At 36.7% G+C, this 15552-nt stretch overlaps 1 protein-coding gene across 1 annotated transcript; it reads right to left on the reverse strand.

The window, feature by feature from the left end:
* Positions 1–3695: 3695 nt before the first annotated feature.
* SPCS3 (signal peptidase complex subunit 3) lies at positions 3696–15272 on the reverse strand. The gene is made up of 5 exons (XM_016166032.2): positions 15009–15272; positions 13427–13500; positions 11499–11575; positions 8224–8339; positions 3696–7303 (listed from the first exon to the last, which is right to left on the reverse strand). Exons 1-5 carry the CDS (start codon positions 15149–15151, stop codon positions 7171–7173), a joined length of 543 nt encoding a protein of 180 aa, XP_016021518.1. The 5' UTR covers positions 15152–15272; the 3' UTR covers positions 3696–7170.
* Positions 15273–15552: the final 280 nt, after the last annotated feature.

A 15552-nucleotide genomic window follows, 5' to 3' on the forward strand; every position in this document is an offset into this window, starting at 1 on the left:
ACACAAAAAATTCTCATGCTAAGGTTCACTTCTGCTCATGACCAAGCAAAGCTGAATTACATTGCTTCGGGATATATATTATGTCATTACCCCTCAAAATTCTGTGCCCAGAGACTAGCACTATTTCCCTAAGAATGTGTATCCTTGCCCTTTTGACTTGGCTTTGCCATGGGACACACTTGAGCCAATTAAAGAGCAGACAAGATGCCTGTCACATTCAGTCAGAAGCTCCAAGAGGCATCAAAAGTTCATTGTGCCTGTTCTACTTTCCTTCCGGGTCCCAAAAGAACTTTTCAACTTGGATTCTGGAATGAAGAAATATGTGAAACAAATCCCAAACCAAACCTGAGTCCTCATGGATGCAAGAAATACGTTTCTTTTTGTAAGCCACTGAAATTTCTATTGTTCCCTATGGCAGCAAAATAGGAAGCAATACAGGTAGAAAAAAAAAAAAACAAGAAAATAACACAATGAAGACAGTGGAAAGGGAAGAGGCTGTGATCCAGAAGAGGTACGGAGATGGAGGCTTGGGGTAGAGGGACTGTTCTGTTGATTAGAGTAGTGGTTAAAGAGGTACCTGCTGTATAATTATCAAACTATATACAAATATTTTGTGCACTTTTGTTTCCTTTTCTCCATTAAAAATGTAAAAAAAGGCAAAAGACAAATTTATAAGGATTGTCCTTTGCCTCATTTCAAATAGAAATTATTCCATATCACCATCCTTTTCCCATTATTTAATATTAAGCACTATCACCAAGAGATGAGACCAATTTTTACAGTATAAAAAAAAAGTTCATTTATCCTTGGAAAATTTTGTAATGAAATGTTCTGAAATACTATCTTACATCAGACAAAATACCTGTGTAAATTATTATAACTAAATTTATTAATCACTCTCATTTTCTTCTCATTAATTCAATGTACTAAGTATCCTATGTGTAGAGGTATAGATAAAAATAGATCCCCCCATAATAAAACCGGTAGTCTATACATAAACATGTGTCTTATGTGGCAACAGGAGCTATGAAGAATACTACTGCAAAGGATGTAGAATGACAGGAGTGTGATTTTCAAGTCATCAGGGAAGCACTCTGATGAACTTATGAGAAAGATAAGGGAATCAGGGAATATCTGAGGAAATACTGTTCCAGGGAGAGAAAGAAGAGGTGCACTGATCCTGCAGCAGGAAGCTGCTTGGCAGGTTTGAGGATGAGGCAGCTAGTCAATGGGGCTCAAGTGTGTTTATGGCAGTGTGTGTCCAGGAAAACAAACATTGCTTGTGTCCTTATATGGGAGCTGCAGGATCCCAGCAGTTTTAATGGGCCCTGAAGTGTTCATAATTATCTGCACTGAATAGAGACGGACTCCCAGGTATCTCCTCCCAGACCAAGTAGCGCAGACAGCTCTAGATCAAAGTTGGGCAACAGCTCTGAGCAGCGCTTCCAGAGAAATCTTTTGCATATTTGAGTTGCACTGAGTGATATAAATAGCAGCAGCCAGGAAAAAAATAAAGATATAAACTGGATGTCCCTTCAGTAAAACTTAAAATTACATTCTGGAGGCACAACTAGAAAGATATTTGTCAGATAACTAATGCCTGAGTAATGCCTGAGAAGTGCTTCAAAAACCAACTCAAAATCTCATGCTCATCTTCAGAAAATCCTTAATGCCTACATACTAGAAAAAACGCATTTAAAAAAATGTGTAAGATGTTCACAAGAATCAACAGGTTATCTCCTACTGGGATCCAGCACAGGGTCGGTCTGGCAAAGCTGGTGAGCCTAAGCAAAAAGTGACAGAGGTGACCAGCTATGCAAGATTCTTCTCACCCATCGCAGTTGTTTGAGAAGTGATTGCCCAACTAGAGATTCTTGTTTCCCAGATGTCCTTGCACCTATGCAGGGCAGTGTCATTTGTTTTCACCCCAGAATATGACTTGGTGATACCTGACACCTGTGGGGCAAGCACTACCCTCCCCACCCTGTCACTGATTCTGGTCAGCCAGCTTGAAGTGAAGGCTTGTGAGTCCTGGGGTCGCAGTCCTAAAGTGAGAGGCACCTGGGTTCTTCAGTCACATGTTGGAAAGCTGCCTGAACACCACACTGGTTCCTCACATAAGCAAGAAACTCTTATTTTCTTGACCTACTGAAATTTTGATGTTGTCTATTACAGTAGCTAGTGTTACTTTAATAGAGTATTTAACTGGACTCCCAAGGGATGAGCTGAAGGCAATACTCAGGTAGCAGTCAGTCTCTAATATAATGGCATTTGCAAACTTTCAATGACAAGTGAACAGGATTCCAAATTAGAGTAACAGTCTGTTTGTTTTTACATACAGAGTACTATTATAGGGGAGTCTTAAAAGCAGAAGCGGTCTCCAACAGTGGGACCAGCTCCTAGACTTCCCAAAGAAACCTGGAAGATGCCCACACAAATTGAAGTCTTCTAACAGGGTCCAACTAAGTTCAAGATGCCCTTGTAGTGGATCTCAGATAATCTCAGAACCCTCCTCCTCCCCACTCCATTGATTCCTTCCCATCCTCTGTACTCACTAATTTACCACGCAGGTTCCAAGCCGGTGACAAGCGGGGGGAGTAGGGCAATGGCCACAAGTGGCAGCCTTCACGAGAAAGGAAGAGGCCCTTTTGTCCCAAATACCTTCTACTGGTCAGCACCTTTACTTTTCAACTCCTAGATGCCTATATTCAACTATACTCAACAGACACACCAGTGGGATATGTATAAATTACTTAATACAAAAAAGAAATGTCCTTTTGTTATTCTCAAGTGAAAAAAAAAGGCCCCAGCCGAGAAGCTACTCCACGCTTTTAAGTCTATCCCAGTAAGGCACACTGACTGAAGTGCTAAGGTTTCTTTCTGCAGGGTTAACGCATTAACCAGCAGACTAAACCCAAAATCCTTGCTGTAACTTATCTGGAGAGAAGAAAGGGTCAAAGAAGTGTAAATGTCTAAAAACTAAAGTTTTCACAGGATTGCCCAGATTTGAAGGGAAAAAAAAGCAAAAATTTGGCTTTTTGTATTGTCCCACATAAAACACACTTAGGATAAAAAAACAAAAACAAAAAAACTTACCCTCTAAACTTCTCATTTTCTATTCTTTTGAGGGGCTGTTTCTATTGCTTTGAGTTCACTGGCAAATATTCTCTTCTGAAAAACTCTTCTCTTCTGAGATAAATAAAAGTAGAATTTCTATCAGTAAGTTCAGTGCAGTCCAACAAGCCAGACATGTGAGAGCAGTAAGCCAAACCAGCTGATGTGCCCAAAAGGTTGATAGAGGCTCAGCAAATCACTTTCAAATGGAGTCAAGTTGTATATTCTGACCCATTCCTTCATGAGCTAAACAGCCATCTTGAGTTTTTTACATGCCTGAGATTTTTTAAACTCGGGTCTATGTTGTGTTTTTTTGGTGTTATTTTAAAGTAAATCTTTCTTCCTAACCAGTTACTATCCCTTGGCTCTCTTGTCAAAAGCCTGGGACTGGAAGAATACAGCTCATATCAAAAAGAACAAGAGCAGCATTTGCCTGAACTGTGCAGGACAATCGGGCTCGAAAAGAAAAGAGAGTCAGATCTAACGTCACCAGGAGCTCAAGAAAAAAAAAGTGGCAGCATTTACAAAGGAAGAGAGTGGTAACTGTCCCCATGGTTTGGTCACATTAGAAAGACAATAACTTCACTCATCATCAATATTTATTGGGCGCCTATTAGGTGTGCAAGGCACTATGCTAGGCGCTGGGGAAGATACAAAGATAGGTCCAACAAGACTGCTCTCAACGAGCTTACAGTCTAGTAGTATAGGAGCATACAGCCTCTAGAGAGAGATTTTAGATGTAATTAACCTCCCCCCACTCACTCCATACACACACACACACACACACACACACACAAAATACAAAAAAAAAAAAAAAAAGGGAGCAAGCAAGAAAAGAAAAAGAAAACAGAAAAAAAGAAAAAAACTTAAGCTTACTAGACTGGGTTTCATCCCTTTTTTAATTCAGCAGCTTCACATAAAAAGCACAGATCTGAGAATCTTTTAAAATGCATTTTTACTGGTAAAGAAAAGTCATTTGTTAGAAAAAATGCTATTTATTGCAATTAAGAAAATCCTCAAACATATCTTCAATATTTTCATGAACTTTTTTCTTATTAATCTGTTTTTGTGAAGTAAACAGTTTCCCAAATTGCATCAAAATATGCAACAACTTTTTGAAACAGATCTCTTTAAACCACTGGCAGTCACATAAAATATACACAGGCTCTCTGCTAAAAGCAAGGAAAGCTTCTGAAATGGGTGTTCATTTGCTACCAGAATTCACAGCTTATGGTTCCCCCCACTCAAAAAGCCTCTCTCATGTCAATTCAAGAAATTATAAAATACTTCCATTAACCTATACCCCAAAGGCCCCAAACTTTAGACTAAGCTTTAAACAGAATAGTGGAAAAAAGTTCATTATAATCTAAACCCCATCTCTTGGTGCTATTACTAGGCTGGCCAGACCCACTAGAGAATGATAAAATAATTTCAATAAAGGAAATTCAAAATAACCCACTTTTGTATTACACCCCAAGGAATTTCGGAAGTTTTCCGTTATTTTCCTTTCAGCAGAGAAACCAAATGTAGTCAACTGGGGAATAAAAAAAGTTACTGCTACTTTAGGTTAAACTGCTAAAGAAAGGGGGTTATGTGAGCATTACACATTAAAATTCACACCTTTCTAATCATTTTTACTTTAGATAAGCATCTTGCAATTTATCACCTCTGGGCTCAATGATACTAAGGATTTTATGAACCCTTGGGCCTTTGCGGAGACTTTATAAGACTTAAAACACTGACGCTAAGGTAGATGATACAGTTATCAAACTGAACATAAGTCCTTTTTCTTTTTTAATGCAGAATCATGGAAAATTAGCAAAGTCATGCACGCCCAAAAATGAGTTCCTGAGACAGAGGTTTCTTATTCCACGTGGGAGTATTCTTGTCCTGAGCAGTTTTCCTTAGTTAAGAGCAAAAAACTATTGATTCATTGTGCTAGTTATACCTAGTAGAAACCTTGTCCTCGCCAAACTCCAAAAAAAAGTGGGTGGGCTTGTCAAATAAACTGCAACTCAAGTAAATTTCAACATTCATATCCAAACTTGAACATCCTCTCATCACAGAGGTAAAATGAAGTATTAAACCAGAAGCGAGTCCAGTTCAAACTGCAGGCTTATTGTGCATGCCTTCCTTAATGAAAACATACCCAATTTTTAAGCTTTGATACTAAATATTTTAAGTTTCCAAGTCTACTTGTACAAACCACATGAAGAAATTTTCTGGGTGTAAAGCCTAACAGAAAGAGTCAGATCAATATAAATTATTAGTCTTTCAATCACCTTTCTTTTCATATTACTAAGGTGCTTTTCTGTTCAATCTCTCTGCTGAACAGATACAACAAATTTTATAGACTTGTGTGGTGTAAAAGAACCACTATTTAAATTGACTAGTCCCACTCTAACATTTTACAGATAAAGAAACCGAGACCCTGAAAAGTTTAATGAAAAAGCTGGGAGCCAAACCCAGTCTAGTCTTCATGGCGCTATACCTCTGACCTTTTCCATGAACACATGACCCTATACACAACAGGTATTAAAACTAACATAATTAAATAGTGATGTGTTTTATATGAGATAAATCTAACAAACGTTAGCTACTAATTTAAACTATTCTTAGAAACATTAGCCCTTTCACAGTTACTGCTTTTAAGGGTAAATCATTTGTAGTTGCTTCCTTTGAGGATGTTTATTTGCCCTCTCTAGAAAAAGATGTTAAATATGACCATATAGTCAACCATTTATTACCATCTACCTAAATCTCTAAATTATTTTTACATACATTTGGATTCTTATACTCTTAAAAAGTAAACTAATTTATGCAGAGAATGAAGTGCAATACTACCTCTATAAAGGTATTGGCATCTGAGAATTAGTCACTTCCATACAGGATGGAAAACCTCTTCTAGGAGTGGTAGAAAGGGTGTCCAGGATAACAAAAAAAAAGTGATGAAAATTATATGTGAATTTTGATTAGTCTGTAATCTGAGGTACAGGAGAAAGGATAAGCTTAGAGAATCGGATCTGAGTTCAAGATTTAACTCCCTTCCTTGCTATATAACCTTCGAGCAATTCACTGAACTTCTAGGTTTTGGTTTCTTCATCTGCAAAGAGTTAACATATGCATTACTTACCTCATTAGATTATTGTAGATAACTTACAGTAAAATACATGAGAATGCTTATAAATGGAAACACATATCAACAAATATATTAGCCCAATAATTATTAAACTGGACTTACAGAAAATTTTAAATAATTACCACTCAGTGGCAACTAAGCATGCTCACTATAACAAATTTAACTCAGAGGGGAAACCATGCAAACTTTTCAACTTTCAATGGCAATGATAAAAATGCACAGAAAGATATAATACGAAGGAACATTTTTAGAGAAAGCACTGAAAGACACACATTTGGTTGACTTATGAGACTTTAAAATGAGTTAGAATGATTTACAGCATATAAAGAGGTATTTAGTCTTTAAGTGGAGAAAGTTGCTAGTCACCTGTAAGAAAAACAAGCAATATGGATAGTCCTAAGACAAATGGAATAAAATTCCATCATGTTTGGCTATTTTGTAAACCAGACTTCTCACAAATAATTGTTAATGTTGCCAATAATCAGACATACCCTAAAAGATAAAAGAGAATGTCTACTTCAAAATCACATCCACTGTGACTTGCATGAACGCAAGGCATACAATAGTTTTTCTAACTCCGCTGGCACCTAAAATGTTAGATGCCCTTCATGCTCACTTACATTCCATTAAGAACAATGGAAATACAAATCTTTTACAAATCCTTATTATGTATTTTTTTTATTCTTATAAAATACTCCACTCTGGTGGCCTTGTTTGTTTTGATTGTAAAATTAAGTTTAAGTAGCACATTAACCTTCAAATATGCCTTTTGATGTTAGGTCTTATACCAAAAAAAACAAACAAACAAACAAAAAAAATTAAGTTAACAACCAAAAACAAATGAAAATGCAAATGAAGAGATAAATGAGATATGATTCATTAAGTATAAAAATATGTTGTTTCAAATTCAGAATAATTTAATAACTCTTCGTAATTTCATATGTATCTGGAAATGGAACAGATACATGTCCTGATCCTGTCACAAGAGGTAGAATTCCAGCATTTGGTACAACGTTCCAAGATAGGGTTAAAGTGACATTCCTGTTTCCCCTATAAAAAAGATACAATAAACAGATGTCAGCAGAAACATTTGTGGTTCAACAAAAACATTTTAATTAAAGCAATGGGGTGTCGGATACTTTTTTAATTGGCTATTCCTAATTGGAATCCTAATCTACATCATAAATTTTCTCAAGCCTTTTAAAATAAATAAACAAACAAATAAACAATGCTGGAAAACACCAACACTATCTACAATGACCTACCAAACTCGCTGATAGTTACTAGAGCTTTCAACCAAAAGCTTAAATGGGTAAAACAGAGAAAATAAAGAGATTTGAGCTGGAAATCAGAAGACAATGATGTGAACTCTAATTCTATCATTATCTAGATGGACAAATCTTAACAAATCAAACTTTCTCATGATTGGAAATTATTAATCTGCATAACCAGGGGTTTGGTTAAAACAGCTCACGCCCAAAACCAGTCCCATTGTTTATTCACAGAGCGGAAGAGCTAACTATGACCCAAAAGATTAATTATTCCTATCCCTTCATTTTATGTTAAAAGGAAACTGAGGTTCAGAGAAGTTAAGAGAAACAAAACTAGAAACCTTAGCATCAACTAGGCCAATGCACTATTTCCTCATGAAGGTTCCCCCTGGCAAGTTCCTCCTCCACCCCAAAAGCAGCCCTGTGACCATCACAGTCCTATTCCCACATAGGTGAGCCTTGGACTCCCTACGTACTTGAGTAAATGCTTTAAGAGTTCGGCTATTATATTTCATATACTGCGAGAACTGAGCATTTAGCTTAGATCCCAGTTTGTATAGCAGTATTTCTATCCCATTGAGAAATGTATACTTTGCTTCTCTCTCAACTTTCCTTTTCAACCTCTTTTTAAAATAAAAGTTCATCTTTTTCACCCCTTCACATTTCATTAAATGTAAATAATGACAAAGAATTGCTCACTTGAGACCATTTCCGTCGTCAAAGAAAAAATATTTTGTTTTCATATCTTTCAACAGCAGCTTCGGATTATCACCTCTTAAAACAATCTTGTCCCAAAGGACAACTTGATTCAGAGCCTACATTAAAATGAAAATTAGTTAGATTAAATCATCAGAAAAAGCACCTTTGTCACTTTACATTAAAAAGTACTGGTTAGCAAATGGTTTAATTTATACCAATGAACCCAACTTTGAGGGGATTCCTAAAATCGCAAAACATACAAAATAAAAGTGGATAGATATAAGAAGGGGTCAAACTTTTCTTGGACAAAAGAAATATACTTCCCTAAAGGAAATCATCCTTGTGCTAAGGCACTGTATTATTTAGGGTCCTTAAAGCTTAATACAAGGTTTTAGACCTAAAGATTCTCTAGAGTGAGATCTTTGGAGAAACAAAAAAAGACTAGAATCCCTACGAAGGAAGTATTCTTTTCAATTACTTTTTCCAGAAGATTTCTGAGACCCTCCAACTCAGTATGGACCCTGTATGGAACCAAGGAGTTGTTGTACCAATTAAAGTACTTAATCTTTTTAATCACAGAGCTTATTAGAAGTTTTATAATTAGAAGCTATTAAATCATTAACATCATGCTATTAATACAGATCACTGCTGCTAGATTATGTCATGACAATTTATGTGTCTCCAAGATTTTTAACTTACTAAGGAATCACTAAAGAAATGAAGACTTTTAAAGATTTTGTTTACATTAAAATAAAACATAGGCACATCGTTGTTTTATTGTGGCAAAATTCTAGAAGTCAGACAATTGTTTTAAGCCACTATTTTGACATATCACAAATAAACTGTCTGGGAAATCTGGGGCATTAAATTGAGAGAAAACACATTTGTGATCACTACTAAATCCCAAGGACTATGTTCTGAGTAAGCCATCATCCATGAGCTTGTGGGGCCAATTGCTCAGTATGTGGTGACCGCACTAACTAAAAAGAAATATGGAATAGTTATTTCTAAAAGAGGGTTCACATTATCACCATAAAGTCTGCTTCTAACATTAAACAAACATCATGACAGAGGAACACCAAATCAAAGACATGTCAAAGTAAAATGACTTTAAATGTATATTTATTCTTTCAGATTATATTACTTACTAGTCATACCGGCATAAATCAGAATTATGAATATAATTTAGATATGTCTGTCACCAAGAAGGTAACAAATGTTTATTTGGATGATTTGTTGTGATCTGTAGAAGAATATAAGTGTTTACAGCTTATCCTCACAATAGCTTTTCTAATTGTTTGTTAATGCTTTGTTGATTCTCAAGGGCAGGGCACAAACCTTATTCAACCCAATATTCCAGGGCCGAACAAAATATCTAGCAGAAAAGATATGTTCAAAATAAATGTACTGTACAATGAATTGAAGTGCTAAAAATTCCAGTGAACTAAAAAAACAATCAACAGAAAAAGTTGATTAATCTGTCTCCCTTGAAAACGAATATAGTTAAAATAAAATAGATTCATTTCTAACCACAAATCTCCTCCAGTCTATGCTGATAGCAAACAAAGGGTAACTCAGGTAAAAACAGAGAAGTATTTTATTCCACAGAATTTACCTTTGTATTTTAATTCACTTATCAGAATCATTTACTTTATACTTTCAGCACTTACGAGATTTGTGTTAGCAATACGTTATATAAATCTCAATCCTTTATTTTCAACAAAAGCTCTAAATCAGACTGTATTAAAAAATTTTTATCACAAACTGTGTTTTAATAATTTTAATCTAATAGCTTAATAGCTAATTATAAAACTTCTACTAAACTCTAATTTATGGTTAAAAAGACTACTAAAATTGGTAAATCCCATACAATTCCAAAACAAAATATTTTTCAGTAGATTAATTCCATATGTATGACTTAATATTATTGACTATCAAAACAGCTCATGTGTAGACACAGTATACATAAACAAACACACACATAGTATATATACAGATACATATATATACACACGCACACACATAAATATTTGGGTAGATTTTTTAAATGATCTCAGAGATGATTCAAAAATTAGTTATCTTCACAGCTTTTGATTATATATCTAACTAAAACTATAAGCACAGCTCACAAATTCTGTTGATTCAAATGTTTTGCTGTCTCTCTCTAATTATAGCTGTGGAGAGAGAATATTCTAGCTTAAAGAGTACTACACCTGGGCAGCAATGCTACCACCCCATCTCCCGGTACACTCAAGTTCAATAACATCCTTTCTGATGTTATCATTGGAAGTGGTCTCCAACGGTTTTTGATAACAAATTATGTTAAATAAAAACCATAAAAATATGTACATAATACACATTATTATCATTCGATAGTATCGATAGTGGATGTAAATGTGCATTTCAGTCTTCTTGACTAAGACTGAATTTTCTCAGCCAATTTTTTATCAGATCTAACTAGGTTCTCTCTTTTCTTTCAATCCTTTAATGTGGTTGAGCAGCTCAAAAGAGAATCAGACATATTGGCTCTGCCACTTTCCTACTGCTTACATGTGCTTGATCACTGGCATTATCTTCAACTGGCAATTTCTTTGCAGTAATTTTTTTAAGCCATTTTTCCATCTTGTGAGGATTAGTTTATTTAAAACTAGAAAATATAACCCATTTAATTATGTCTATACTGCAAAACTTTGCAAAATGCTGAATGTGAATGGATAAATAAATGTATACATATAGCATGGTCAATCCCCTATCCAAGAATTCCTCCTCTTCTTTTAGAGTATCTGCATGTTTTAGGAAGCATGTGACCACTGACTTAGAGACAGAGTATTAATGTCAATCCATATAGCAAGTATTAGTGAAGTTTAACTTCTTTCTCTTTTTATTTTAAATTGAGAAATACACATATAGACTTGTGGTTTCCAGTATGGCATGTAAAGAACCTAGATGCTGCCACTCTGTCCTAACATCAAGTAAAAAGCTAAACAAACTGACTGCAACTCTTCATAGATCCATAAGAGGAGAAATAGTCGCTCTTGTTTTTCTCATATATCTATAAATTATCTTGTATGCACTCATCCAGGAGACAATACCACAGAGACGGAAAAAAAAGACAGAGGCTATCAAAGGAGATAATGATTTTTAGTAGAGTCACCTCTCCATAGGCTTGTGACTTTTACTACTACTCAGGTTAGATAATTTGAATACAAAAAATTTCTATTTTTTCATAAAGAATAGGTTTTATGTATCTACTAAATACTTCCATATATACTTACATTATTTTTTGTTGAATATTCTGCTGATAAATAAAGAAACAACTGCTTAACATTCCAATCAAATATATTCTCTAGATGTAAACAAATTAAGGAATATATAAATCACAAAGCAGCATACTTTAAACAGATCTTTTTCTTAATTATTTACAGCAATAGTTATACTAAAAAAGTAAAAGAGAGGTAGCCCAGAAACATACAGAGCCACTAGTTTAATAAAAATATATAGAAGATAAATACATTGTAAAATACAGCTCATTCCTAAGTAAAAAAAATATCAGTAAGGTTATCAGTACTGTTCCCTGATCCTCTAAGTACTCCTAGCTGAGATACTTTAATAAGAACAAAGAAATAAAAAATTCGGTTATCTATAACATCAACTCATTAAGTCTAAAAGAAACAGCATTTAATAATTCAAGCACATGATGCCACAGTAGTTCTAAAGCGTAACCAATACTCACAATTTAAATGTCATGATATGCAAATGTGAAATATGTTCTGCATTAAACCAGGTATTATAAAATGTTGTTTTGGACATACACCAATACAGATCAAAATATCTCAATTAATGAAGTACTCATCTGGTTTCATTAAGTTTACTAGAGTGAAAAATAAATTACCAGGATTAATTATAAGACTAGTGTCACTGAGAAATTACCTGAGTTAATGTTTAGATTTTATTAAGCATTATATGTAAATGGTTAAGTCATTTTATTATGTGTTTACATACTAATAGTAACATGTTCAAAATATTCCCCCTTTAGATGTGTATCCACTAAGAATCACTACTTTAGAATGGAGAAGTCTAGGATGGTGCTTTATAAGAACAAGTACAATATCAAGTTTTAGCAGCAACATTAAGATAATCTAACTAAACTACAAATTATAAGACTGAGCATATATAAATACAGTAATTGAGACACGAGAAAATTTCACTATAATTGTCCAGATACACAAAGTTATTACTTTCACATTAGATCCAAACTACCTCTTACTAGTTTTTTTTTAATGATAATGGACATAAATTTGGACAAAGTTTAGCATAGGACTTTTCTGATGGTGGACTGTTTCCTAAAAAAAGTGCCTACAGAACTAATTCCTAGTCTATTCTAAATGCAATTAAGTTATTTCTAAAGAAATCACATTAAAATTCCATGGTAGTAAAGAGAATCAGGTAAACTCCGCAGATACATGATCTGCTTCGACTGCTTAGTTACTTTACCTAAGTTCAGACAGTTCAATCTCCATAATCATTGTTAATCTTGGGTTTTAAAAAAGACATATCTGGCTAGAAGTGGCAGAGAACAGTGCTGCCAACATATTAATCTAAAACCCTAAAAGATCAAACTGGCCAAAATGATGAGTCATCAAAAGGTGGAAACTCAAGATAAAGTATTTAAATTATCCTCATTTTAAAGTAATTACCTTAACTGTTAATATTTCTCATATTATAGAAGTACTTATTAAAAGAACTATAATGGAAAAATGCTAATATAGCTTACTAATAATCATTTTAAAGACTTTCAAACCGTAACACATGCAATTCACTGTTTTAACATGTTTCTGTTAGCTATCATAAAATATGAATATATTTTTAGGGACTGTATATAAAATACTCTTATCAAGGTAGGCTGAGCACTGGCTGACATTCCTCCTTCTTTAATCCAAAGGTTCTTTTTTTCCGAAATATAAATTCAAACTATCTTGAAGCTTTCAATCTACTTAATGTTTCTGTGAAGAATTTAGAGTATGTCACACAGTAACTCCTGAATCTATAAGTTTTCTCCAGGTATGAACGAGGAGGTATTAACACTATTTTACTAATGAAAACAAAGGTCTAGAAATTTCCAAAGTTTGACTGATAGTCATTCTGTCCACAAAATCAATAAACATGTACAGAAAAAGCAATGAAATAATTTCTTAAAGGATATCTGCAGTTATATCAAATGTAATGAATCCCAGATCACTCCTTTCTCTAGGTCCAGTGAAGTCTTCTACATTTTTTCTAAAAGTAAAGATAAAATTTTTATCATACTGCAAACATAACAGCATACAAAATTTATATAATTCCTTAGGTGAAGTGAAAGACAGGATCTAGTTGTTTGCACAGGTGAAACAGCAATCCCACACAAAAACAAGTAGAAATCAGAAAAACCTGTAAGAAAATAGGATAAACATGCTAATTTAATATAAAAGTAGGTCTTTAGCTACTTTCATATACCTCAAAAGAATTGCTAACGAAACCTATGGGGAGATTAAAAACTAAATACTTGATGTCAAGCTATTTAGGAAGACAGGTAGAAGAAAGTTACAAATGCCTACAAGGTGGTGCAGAAAACGAAGATAAAATGATAACTGCTATTTACTGAGTGCTTAGTATGTATGTGTCAGGTTCACTACATATTTTTCACAATTATCTCAAACAATCCTCACAAAAAAACCTAGAAGTTACCTAGTACTTCTATTTTAGACAAAAGTAAATTAAGGCCCACAATGGTAAGAAACTTAAAATTGACAAAAGCTAACAGCTCTTTGGTGTTTACATGTCCTAGCTCTGCTAAACCGTCACAGAGTCGATAGGGGCAGTGCTCGGTTCCACTCTGGATCTGATTTTTAATCTAAAAGTGTGTGTAACATCGACACAGCAAAAAAAGGGGAAGAGGGGTCTGAGGGGCGGTAGCTATTAGGTGATCGTCTTGTTGAGATTCTGACAATAAAGAAAACTAAGGTTGGAGAAAGACACAACTTGTTGGAAGATGAAATAAAGAAGAACCAGAAAAAAATGCAACGTATCAAAAAAAAAAGTGCTAGGGAATAAAAATTATCAAGAAAAAATAAGTAGACAACAATGAAATGACAATGTCATTCTGAAATTCTATTTTTGGCCTGTTTGCAGATTTATTCAAGCGGTTGGCTCTTAAAAAATAAACACCACGCCGTATTGGAGAGCTAAGAGGCGGAATTCTCTCAGTACATCCTAACCGCTCTGCCAACTTCAAAGCAGCTCCAAGTATTTGCTGCCTAGTGAAAGGGGAAAGACAGAAACTGTAAGAAAATGTCAAACAGGGCAAATTCTGGTTCTCAACGGCCCAGCAGAGCGGCTGAGAAAACCCGCGGCACCTGGGCCTGGAAGGCGGCGGCTGGGGGTGCCGCGCGGCCCGGGGCGCGAACGCGGGGTCCCGGGGCGGCGGGGCGGCGGCGCGGGCGTGCTGTTGTGTTGCTCCCTCATTGGCCGGGCGTGGGCAGAGGGAAGTGAGGAACAGGAAGGAAGCAGAGGCACTGACCTGAGGAACACTCAAAATTAAAATTTAAGAGCGAGCCCGGGAATTTGCAGCGCAGGTGTAGGAGTTCGAGGGGAAGCCGGGAAAGTCCACGCGGTTCACCCAGACGTCTGCCCCGGCGGCAGGAGGTCGCCCAGGACAAGAGACCCGCGGCGGCCCGCCGTCCGCCCCCACCTCGGCCCAGCGCGCTCCACGTGCCCTGCACCGCCGGCCAGGCCTCGGCCACACTCACAGCATGATCCTCGAGACGTGCAGCCGCACTGGGACGCTCCTGTCTTTGAAGGCGGTGGTGATGAAGCAGCCGAAGGTGAGCGCCGCCATCACGCTCAACGAAAAGGCGAACAGCGAGTTCGCCCGCGACAGCACCGTGTTCATCGCGGCCGTGTCCTCCGAGCCCTGTGCCACACTCACAACCGGGACCCTGTTCCGGCCACGGACCGGTTCCCTGCGATCCGCGCCGCCTGCGCTGCGCGCGTTACGGGGGCGCGCGCCGCCGCCGCCCCGCCTTCTTTCCGGTCCTCCGAGCGCGCGCGCAGCCGCCTCCCGGGACACACCCACCAGACGACGGGACCGCGCCGAAAGGCCGACGCTGAGCCGCGCGTGGGCCCGCCCCTCCTCTCCCCACCAATCAGCGACGTACAGGGGAGGGGCGGGGTTTCTCCACGGATGGCCCGCCGGCGTTCTTGCTTCCTGTGCTCGGGCCCGTGGACTCGCCCACCGTCCTTTCTCGGTCTTTACGTCATGTGCTTGGGGTCTGTGGGTTTGTGCTTGCTTCT

The sequence above is a fragment of the Rousettus aegyptiacus genome, unplaced genomic scaffold, assembly GCF_014176215.1.
Source record: "Rousettus aegyptiacus isolate mRouAeg1 unplaced genomic scaffold, mRouAeg1.p scaffold_m13_p_11, whole genome shotgun sequence".
NCBI classification, from domain to species: domain Eukaryota; kingdom Metazoa; phylum Chordata; class Mammalia; order Chiroptera; family Pteropodidae; genus Rousettus; species Rousettus aegyptiacus.

Bases quoted from the DNA above. Each gene is read 5' to 3' on its own strand.
- SPCS3 (XM_016166032.2), bottom strand. From the start codon at position 15,151: ATGAACACGGTGCTGTCGCGGGCGAACTCGCTGTTCGCCTTTTCGTTG. The intron at 11,576-13,426 runs ATATCCTTTAAG...TAATTTGTTTAC, and splicing joins TACATTTGATATAACTGCAG to ATCTAGAGAATATATTTGAT. The intron at 7,304-8,223 runs GTGAGCAATTCT...TCTTTTTTATAG, and splicing joins GACGACGGAAATGGTCTCAA to GGGAAACAGGAATGTCACTT.